The following is a 10,737-nucleotide window of genomic DNA, read 5'->3' as shown; positions in this document are numbered from 1 at the left end:
CCTCCCTCTCTCTTTTCCCTCCCCCTCTCTGCTGAGAGTTTGAACTCACTCCTGCCTCCCCACCCCCAGTCTCAATGTCCCCCGCCTATGCGGCTTCCCCTGTGTAGTCAGTGCTTTTCAGGGGTTATCCAGGATTTGCAGGAACATAAATTTCCCTAAGTCAAGCAGGAATCTAGATATTGTTATGTTTCCTCTTTGGATCTACGGGTATAAATATTAAGCAGTAGTTTTATATACTTTGACATATGTAACCAAGCTTATCTTTCTAAAATGATAAACTCTTCATGATAAAGTATCATTTGATAAATGTCTTTTTGTGATGGGAAAACTTGCCAGAGAACATCTTTCTCCCTAGTAGTTATCCTTCTTTACCCATGAATAGATTTATGGAATGTCAGGTTCCAATGACTTAGCTCAGAAACTAGTTTTATTTGAACATAGAGATGGAGTTTTAACAAACTTCAGTCCCTTTGTTGGATTATATAAAACATTTTTTTTTCATTCTCAGCTGACAGACTTAGTTACACACCAATTCAGTAATTTGCAAAATACAAACTTACAAAAAAAAAAGTGATGTCTTCTAAACAATCAAGAATTGAACATGAATGAAACTATTGTCTTTTTTCAATCTTGGACATCATCTCCAGGACCTTCTGCATGTCAGGCAAGAGCTATACTACTGAGCTTTGTCCCTATCCTGGAAGTCACATAAAGGGTGAATCCAATGCAGCGGCATATGACTTTTATTTTTATTTAAGCCAAGTGTGCTGTGGGTCAAAAAGTTTAGACAACATGCATGATCTCTCTGTTACATTTCAACAGGAATTTTAGTGCATATACAATTTTCTCTATTTCTAAAATTTATATATTTTAACTCAAAAGATAGTGTTTACAAAATAATTCCTGTGACAAGAAACAAACTGGGTCTAGAGTTGATCACTGCCTATAGTTCTAGCACTTGAGAGGCTGAGACAAGGATCACTTGGGCACAGGATTTCCAGAAGCTTGGGCAACAAGAGTATAACAGCAGCAGTCAACCCTAGACAGAAGCTGAACATAATAAAAAACCAACAAACAACAAAAAATCCTCAGATCCAGAGAGATGACTGCTCATACAGAGGACCCAGGTTTAATTCCTAGCACCTACATGGTGGTTCACAACTGCAGTTTCAGGGGATCCAATGCTTTCTTCTGGCCTTCTCTGTGGGTACTAGGCAGCCACTTGGTGTGGGTCAAAACTCGTACGGGTTGCACGGAGCGGGCGCGGGGGATGGGGGAGGGTGGTGTCACACTTGTCCTGCGCACAACAGCACAGACCGCCGGTGAACCGAGGGTGTGGGGAAAGAGGTCAAGCCCTGCACCTTGGTGTCAGCAGGGTCCCGGGAACAGGGGCGCAGGGATGCTGTGCGCCCGCCAGGTGGTTGTGGCTGAGTCTCCCAGGAGCCCCGCGAAGGAGGCGAAGGAGGTGCACTGACCGCTGTTGTAAGGCAAGAGTGTCCCGCGGGCCACTAGAGCGCAGGGAGCGCAGGGGCGGGCAGAGAAGGCTCCCCCCACACACACACACCAAGTTTTCCACTTACACAAAGAGTCCAGAATTTCAAGAGACACGTGGAGTTGAAGACATGTAGATTTATTGACATGATGATGAGTCTGAATGATGGCGTGCTCTCCCAAAAAATGCCAGGAGAGGCCCCCCTTATATTGGGGAGAGGAGGGGCCTTTAGGTAATATGTAAATCTTGAGGCAGAGACCTGTTCCCCCGCCCTCTACCTGGGCTTTACGTGACCTACTGCATGTAACATGGAGACCTCATGCCAGGTCTCTGGGCTCTGGGGGCGTGGCCAAACACCCCAGGATTTCCACAGCCCCACAACTTGGTGCACTGACTTACATGTAGGCAAAACACCCACCCAGGTAATAAATAGTTAACAGAAAACCAAAAAAAAAACCTCAAAAGCAACATTTTTACAAGTTATTTTTAATGTATAAATTATAACATGAAGCCAATTTTCCTCACAAAGAACCTATAAGATTTACACCTTATGATTCTTGAGTACAACTAAGAAAGTGCTATAGGTTAGGAAATACCTCACAAATCTAGACAAGCACCGAAGATCAAAGAACTGACTTTTGACTTTACAAATTTTGAAAATACACTTTAAAAAATACTCTCCAGTCAACGCTCATACAGTCATATGCTTTCTTAAACCAAGTTCAAGGGTCACAATGCTCTGTGCTTCCAAAGAACTCCAGATCTGGGCAGTCCTTAGTCATCTTCTTTCTCGATGTAAGTCTTTGCATTTATCCGTGCCATTTGCCTGGCCAAATACCTGTCTCTAGCTGACATCACGGTTTCCTCATTGCTCCGTTTTGCAAACTTGCTCACAGTCTCAGGGGGCCTCTCTTGCTCACAGCCCTTCTCTGGTCTTCCCTCTGCTAGTCTGTGTTTTGTTGCTAGTGACGTTTCAGAACCAGAGGCTTTCCCTTGTTCCCCTCGGTCCTTTTCTGTGTTTCTCGCTTTGGTGGATCTTTCCTGGTCAAGAGTGTCGTCCTTTGGTCTAGACCGTGGACTGCTTTCCCTCCTGTCTCGATGTCTTTCTGAAGACTGCCCACTTGCTTCTGGCTTCTCCCTCTCTCTGTACTTGGCACTATCCTCACATCTTTCCCTCCTTGCTTTCGTGTGCTCTTCTTTTCTTTTTTCTTTCTCACTGTATCGGTCGTGATCATTCCGTTGTCTGTCTCTTTCTTGTTCCCTTGAGGAATATTTCTCCCTCTTCCGTTCTCTGTCCTGTCTTTCTCCCTGTTCTCGTCCCTTCAGTTTATCTTCTTGCTCATGCCTCTTCTGGTAGTGATCTTTATGACTGGCCTCTCTGTGCCTATGAGAACTCTTTTCTTCCCGGTGTTTGCGGTCCTTGTGACAGCTCTCTTGGTCTCTGGACTGACCTCCCTTTTGCTCATGTCCTTTTAATTGGGAACTTCTTGAGTGGTGTTTGGTACTGAGCCCCCTTTCCTCACTAGATGACTGTGAGTGGGTGTGATTCTTGTGATGCTTGGGGTATTTGATGGCCGCACTGGCGTCTTCTTCCCCTCTGGACTTTACTTTATGGTCTCCCCTTTCACCATCATCACTGCTGTTATCAAAATCACTGTCAGCATCTGGGTTTTCCTCTGCTTCTCCTACACCACTTTGCAGGATGCAGTTCTGCTGTGGCAGTCTGTTCTCTGAATTTGTCTCATCAGGATAACCCCTCAGCTTCTCTTCTTTTATTACAGTCCTAAAAAAGAAAAAAAAAAAATCATGTAAGAAATGCTCCTCTGTTAGTTGTAGAAAGAAAAGGAATGCTCCCGTAAGCTTTCTCAATACATAATGTATACTATCTGATCATACAATATAAAAGTGATGTCTATTCTTCTTTTAAATCAGTACTTCCAAACAGCTGAGAACATGTTTTAACATGATAGAAGTAAAATAAATAATACAGCCCTTCAGCCGGGCGGTGGTGGCGCATGCCTTTATTCCCAGCACTTGGGAGGCAGAGGCAGGTGGATTTCTGAGTTCGAGGCCAGCCTGGTCTACAGAGTGAGTTCCAGGATTGCCAGGGCTACATAGAGAAACCCTGTCTCAAAAAACCAAAAAAAAGAATAAAGCCCTTCTGTCTTAGGTTAGCAGAACCTTTAGGAAGGGGTCTGTACTAGGCCTCATTTTTCTTTCTAGTTCTAGACAAAGAGTAATTGGGAAAAGTAAGGTATGTCCTGGATCTAAGATCTATTTTCACAACACGAAGTTCAAGTTGTAGTTGTTTGGCTTCTCACTTTGTTCTTTAAAAAGTCCTAGAAATACATAAGAGTGATTTCCCACTGAAAACAGTACTAAATCTAATTTTAAATGTGACTAATTAAACTTTTCCAAGATGAGAAAGGCACCATCACCCTCATATAGTATCTTGGTACCCATCACAACAAAAAAAGAAATTTGTGAATCCTCCTGGCTGCTGCCATCAGTAAGTCTAAAATTATTGTGTATCAACTACACTTTTTTTTTTTTTCTTTTTTTTCGAGACAGGGTTTCTCTGTGTGGCCCTGGCTGTCCTGGAACTCACTCTTTAGACCAGGCTGGCCTCGAACTCAGAAATCCGCCTGCCTCTGCCTCCCGAGTGCTGGGATTAAAGGCGTGCGCCACCACCGCCCGGCCTCAACTACACTTTTCCAACCATGTAACTTTCCAACCATGTAACTAAGTCACTGATAACGCTCACATATGATTGCTTGCTCCCAGTGCAGGTGGATTGGATGCAGTTAAGCCAGCAGTCACGTGTTCTAAGACATCCACATGCCCTCTGCAAAACTCCTTTTCTACGTCCCACTATACTGAACAGACACGGCATAATTATCTTACCGTTCCTATAGTATCTTAAAATTTTATCTAGAAGTCTTTTAAACCTTTTCCAGACCAGAGATGGGTAACAGAAGTGTCTACAAGCATGGAAGTATCTACTAATATCTACATTTGAGCAGTTATTAGCCAAAAATTGGCAGCAAAGTACTTGAAATACAGAACTAAGATTAAAATTTTAGACTTTATCTACTTTCTTACAGTAACTGTTTTTAAGCACCAGGGCCTTAAAATGTTTTTAGTTTATAAAAGTTTAGTTTTGTTTCTTCTTCTTTTCTTCTTCCTCCTCCTCCTTCAAGATTTATTTATTTTATGTATATGAATACACTGTAGCTATCTTCAGACACACCAGGAGAGGGCATCAGATCCCATTACAGATGGTTGTGAGTCACCAGGTGGTTGCTGGGAATTGAACTCAGGACCTCTGGAAGAGCAGGCAGTGCTCTTAACTGATGAGCCATCTCTCCAGCCTCGTTTTGTTTCTTCTTTAAGGCCATACATAAGACTCATAAAACACTTAAATATTCAGAAATTTTATACACTAAAATGTTTTGATGTAAACTAATAATTTTTTGTGAACTATAGAATAAAAACCATGTTGAACAAAATCTCAAGTTTTTAAGTTAAGAAACTTAAAACTCCACTCATTTCATCCAATTGTGTCATTCATGTTGGCTAACAATAAAATACACATGATGTACCCCTCTGTTTCAAGAGTTTAAAATGACTCCTAAGTCATGTAACCTCAGACTGTCAAGGTATCATTCTTCTAAATATTCCACCTCTTACCCGGCCTCACGAAAGCTGGATTTAGGAACTTCCTCCTCACCAACTGCTTGATTTAATAGATGCCGATAAAATCCACTGAGATCTTTCTGCTTGGTCACATCCAAACGTGCTGGGAAGGAAAGCAAAGGCAAACTGAGAATACGGATTCAGCAAAGCACAATACAGCTTTATATTACATATGCAGAGCATATATCATACAAAGATGTACAAACATTCTTGAGACCACGAGTTAGGGATAACCTTTCAATGTTTTTAATTGACTTGTATGTCTACATGCATGCAGAGGCTACTGGGTACCCTGTGGAGTTGGCTCTCTTGCCATCATGTAGATTCCAGGGACGGAGCTCAGGTTGTCAGGCTGGGTGGTAAGCTCTTTCACCTGCTGAGCCATCTCTCTGGCCCAAAATAAAAACGTAACAACCTTACAGATTTAGTTTTCTTTCACTTGAAGTTGAATAGCATTTGACAACTAACTTACTGATAGGTATACAACATAGTTTGATCTTGAGAAACTGACCACTAGAGCACTAAATTCAATAGCTAAATTATTTCTTAGCTCTGATTATCAGTGAGATTCCTATTTATTTATTAATTTTTTGGTTTTTCGAGACAGGGTTTCTCTGTGTAGCCCTGGTTGTCCTGGAACTCACTCTGTAGCCCAGGCTGGCCTCAAACTCAGAAATCCACCTGCCTCTGCCTCCCAAGTGCTGGGATTAAAGGCGTGCGCCACTACTGCCCAGCTGAGATTCTTTTTAAACTGCCCAGTTAATGTTAAATGTTTTCTCATCCCAGAATATGTAATTAGAATTTAAAGTTATATGTTTCTGGCAATGTAACGTTGTTATGCTTTTATATTTGGAATTTCAATGACAATGGCTTATAGTGATCATAGTTTAATAAAATACGAACTAAATGAAAAGCCTAATAGGAATATCCTTTACTTAAGAGTTCAGCTGTGTCTCTGTCTCATCCTGACACACCCACGCTACCCTGAAGTCACATACACCATGCTCACAACAGTGTAACCGGCAGGAGATTGCAGTGGTCTATTGCAGTTCCCCCCTTCCCATTACCTTCCAGGGCAGCTGCCCTCTTTTCTCTTTCCTCCTCTTCAGCTCTCTCTTCAAGTTTTTTTTTATAAGCAGATGTTACAAATGCCTCTTTATCATCAAATTCTCCCTTTTCCATCTCTCGTTCTCTCTGTATTTTCTTTTCCATTCTTTTTTCCTGTTCCTTTTTCCTGATCTCTACTGCTTTTAGTAAGTTGTGAATATATTTGGGCTAGGGGAAAATAAAATTATTTAGGAAAGAGGAAAAAAAAAAGACATCCATTAGTATAGAAATGTTTAATGTAAATAAGTCTGTCTTTTTAAAACTCCGAATAAATTTGCTAGCAAACATTAAGTGTAGCAGAGAGAATGATGAGAGGTGCACTTGTACCCCAGCCCTTGGGAGTCAAAGGCAGGACCAAGGCTAGCTCAGTCTAACATCCAGGCCAAAGCAGGAAGGGCTACAGACACTCCCTCCCCCACTGTGTAGACCAGACTTGGCCTCAGATTCATGGTGATATTCTTGCTTCAGCTTCGTCAGTGCCAGGATTATAGCTGTGAGCTATCATGTCTGGTTCTTTGTTTTCTTTTTAGTTTATCAAGATAATGCAAGACACAGTCTGAGTTCCTCTTTAACTTGCCACATACCCAAGAACGGCTCTCATCTTCTGACCCTCCTGCCTCAGTCTCCCAGTGACATATGCCACCAGGCCTGGCTCTAGAAAAATGTATTTTTGGAAACAGGGTCTCACTCACTATGCAGCCCTGGCTGGCCTTGAACTCATTCATACCCACCTTCCTCTGTCTCTTGAGTACTGGAATTTACAGTGTATGCTACTATGCCCGCCTATTTGATATTTTTAATTAAAAAAAAAAAAAGAATGGATCAGAAAACAAATCAGGAGCAGTATAAATCTAATATACTGAATTGCTAAAGAAAAATTTCAAAAAATTATTTGCAAAGGTTTCAGGTTTAAAAAAAAAATCAAAAATACTTGATAATTCACTTGACCACTGCTAGGATCTAGATTCTAAAAATAAAACCAGTAATTTAGAACCAAGAACTCACCACAATAACTAAAATTTTTACTTAGGTCACTTTCAAAAAAAAAAAAAAAAATCCAGGTCAAGATGAAATTACAGCTACTAACCTTTCGGTCTTTCCCCAGAAGCAGTTTGGGGTTACTTTCTTCCTTTTTCTTCTGCATTTCATCGTAAATGCTGTCATACTCATACACAGTGGAATCTTCTGCAAGAGCTTTCTGAATCTCCAGTTTGGTCTTTTAAAAAAAGGTAAATGTTTAAAAAATATAAGTCAGTCAACATTAAAAGTCTTTTTGAGAAAGGTTGAGAAATTAGAAATATATCTTAAAAAACTGTACGATGCCATTTCAAGGCAGGAAATATGAATGTAAACTCTACAGTAACCCACTGTGTGTGAGTCCTGGCCCCACTTACTCTGAGCAGGTCTGTTTCAATCTTTGTGTGTTTGAATTTTCCTCACCTAAAAGAGGGACGGTCATCTCTCTCTCCCAAGGTGTGACAACTTAATAAACTTAAAACATCTACAGTCAGTCTGGCAGGGAGTGAGTGCTCAACCCACATTAACGACAACATCGTCACTTACAATTATCCACATCAGAAGTTACAAAAGACAAAGGCATGGTGAATGAGCAGCATGCAGCCCTGGCTTAAGTTTTTTTTTGTTTTTGTTTTTTGAGACAGGGTTTCTCTGTATAGCCCTGGCTGTCCTGGAACTCACTCTGTAGACCAGGCTAGCCTCGAACTCAGAAATCCGCCTGCCTCTGCCTCCCAAGTGCTGGGATTAAAGGCGTGCGCCACTACCGCCTGGAGCTGGCTTAAGTTTTATGTCACATTTTTAAAGGAGATTTCCTAATGCACTGTTTAGGTTTCAAATGTATGATGATAGGAACCAGATTAAAAGATCCTAACATGAAAAGAAAAAAATCCAAATGCAGAATTAAATAGGAACCATATTATTATTTTTAAATTATTGATCATATAAAGTCCTCTGCTTTTATTATGTTTCTATTTCGTTCTCCCTCTTACAGCATATTAAAATATTATCTAGAGGCTAGAAAGATGGCTCAGGGCTCTTGCAGGGAATCTGTGTTTGATTCCCAGCATACGCCACATGTTGGCTTACAACCATATAACTCCAGTTCCAAGAGATCTGATACTCTTTTCTGGCTTCTGAGGACATCAAGCACGTAAGTGACTCACATACATACATGTAGGCAAAACACATGTTTATAAAAATAAATAACTTAAGAGTTTCAGAGCTAGCTCAATCCTATCTTGAATGAAGCCATTTCTGAGATATTTAACTTCTGACATTGTGTTTCTTTTGAATCTAGAAAACACTGTAGTTTTCAACTCTTTTCTTTTTTAAATTTATCTTATTTTTTTATGTGTTTTGCAAGCATGTATGTCTGTTTGTGCACCACATAGCACCAAGGATGCCAGAAGAGGGAGGGCAATCCTCTAATACAGCACTTACAAGTGGTTGTGAGCCTCAATGTGGATGCTGGAACCGAATCCTGGTCTTCTGTTACAGCAGCCAGTACTTTGAACTACTGCCAACCAATCTCTCCAGCCCCCAAACTTTTTTTTTTTTTTTTGGTTTTTTGAGACAGGGTTTCTCTGTGTCGCCCTGGCTGTCCTGGAACTCACTCTGGAGAGCAGGTTGGCCTCGAACTCAGAAATCCACCTGCCTCTGCCTCCCAAGTGCTGGGTCAAACTCGTAATAGTATGTTTGATGTCACTACCTTTGTCCTGCTCCACAAATCGTAGTCTTTTGTTCCAGCTAATTAGTTTCTGAAATAAGGAGCTGTACACATTTACTTTTTTTTTTAAATTGCTATATGGCCTTGTTTACTATAGATGCTAAGAGTGGTCTTTTTTTTCTTTTTTAATATTTATTTATTTTACATATATGAGTACACTTTAGCTATCTTCAGACACACCAGAAGAGGGCATCAGATCCCATTACAGATGCTTGTGAGCCAACATGTGGTTGCTGGGAATTGAACTCAGGACCTCAGGAAGAACAGTCAGTGCTTTTAACAGCGAGCCATCTCTCCAGCCCAAGAGTGGTTCTAAGAGAAAGGGTAATATAATCATTCAGAACAATCAACCTGGCATCCTCAGGTTTCTTTGCAGTACTAAGAATTAAACCCAGGGCTACTATCACTGAGCTACAGTGCCAGTCTGTCCTAGATTTCTACACTAAACCCTCAGAATCTAGAATAATGCATATATAAATGAATACATCTCGAATATTGTTAAAAATACCAAGAATCCCACATTCTGAATTTCTCAATATTCAGAAAATGAATGATGATGAATTGCTACTCCCTCCCAAACTAGCTGAAAGAATCCAAAGAAGAGAAATACATAGTCATCACCAAAACCCATCAACAAAACAGCTGGAAGTGGTTGCGCATAATCACAGCACTTGGGAGGTGGAGGCAGGAGGGTTAGGAGTTCAAGAACAGGGTTAGCTAAGTAGTGGGCTCCAGACCAGCCAGGGCTACATAATGATGTCCTGTCTCAAAAAACAGAACCAAATTATAGAAGTGTTTTGAGGTAAATACACAGCTTTAAAGAATCAACTATAGAACAGATTCATGCATTCATCTAAAAAACTTAGAGGGAGGGGCTGGAGGGAAAGCTCAGTGGTTAAAGCTTACTGTTCTTGCAGAGGACCCCAGTTTGGTTCCCAACTCCTACATTTGGCAGCTTATAACCAGCTGTAACTCCAGTTCCAGGGGATCGAATGTCCTTGGCCTCCTGGGTTTTTACTCTACCCAAGGATATGTATACAAAGATGTGTATCCACCTCACACATAATTAAAGATAATAAAAATAAAAGCAGCCAATTAACTTGTCTCTTACAGTGTTTCTGTAGAAATTTTGAAAAGCTGGCAACAGTAATATTACAAGCCCTGAGGACAACAGTCTCTATGGTTCCTGAAAATGGCTACAATACTGTAACATTGGGAAGCATTCTTGTAGGATTTTTAATTAAAATTTCACTGTATCTAATTCTAACAATTTAAACTTTTAAGAGTTGGTACAACTCGTTCATGTAAACTCTTACATGTAAATATAACACCAACAAAAACCTCCGAAAAGGAACTGGTAAGATGGCTCAGCACTTGACACCGAGCCTGATGACCTGAACTCACATGACAGGAGAGAACACTCCTGGAAGCTAGCCTTAGAACTCCACACACATGCCAATGTCACATTCCCGACCCACGATTTAGAAAATAAATGCAGCAATCTTTTAAACTAAGAAAAAATTAGCCTGAAAAGAGCAGTATGAAATAATGAATGGTGGTATATACCTATTATCCCAGCACTTGGGAGGATGAGTCAGGAGCATTACAAACCAGGCCAGCCTAGGTGATAGGCAAGACCTTATTTCTAAATAACACACACACACACACACACACACACACACACACACACACACACACA

General features: G+C 40.8%; 1 protein-coding gene across 1 annotated transcript in view; it reads right to left on the bottom strand.

The window, feature by feature from the left end:
- Window positions 1-1,958: 1,958 nt before the first annotated feature.
- Nsrp1 (nuclear speckle splicing regulatory protein 1) overlaps window positions 1,959-10,737 on the bottom strand; it is a 32,393-nt gene continuing 23,614 nt past the window's right edge. Inside the window, exons 4-7 of the mRNA XM_028759301.1 lie at window positions 7,383-7,511; window positions 6,256-6,463; window positions 5,183-5,291; window positions 1,959-3,275 (exon numbers count right to left, since the gene is read on the bottom strand). Of these exons, the coding sequence (XP_028615134.1) occupies window positions 2,267-3,275; window positions 5,183-5,291; window positions 6,256-6,463; window positions 7,383-7,511 (1,455 nt within the window). The 3' untranslated portion in view covers window positions 1,959-2,266. The remainder of the gene's footprint in view (window positions 3,276-5,182; window positions 5,292-6,255; window positions 6,464-7,382; window positions 7,512-10,737) is intronic.

Source organism: Grammomys surdaster, unplaced genomic scaffold (assembly GCF_004785775.1).
Source record: "Grammomys surdaster isolate TR1022 unplaced genomic scaffold, NIH_TR_1.0 126278, whole genome shotgun sequence".
NCBI lineage: Eukaryota > Metazoa > Chordata > Mammalia > Rodentia > Muridae > Grammomys > Grammomys surdaster.
The sequence above is the reverse complement of the archived record's forward strand: the minus strand, read 5'-3'. Positions and strand labels throughout refer to the sequence as shown.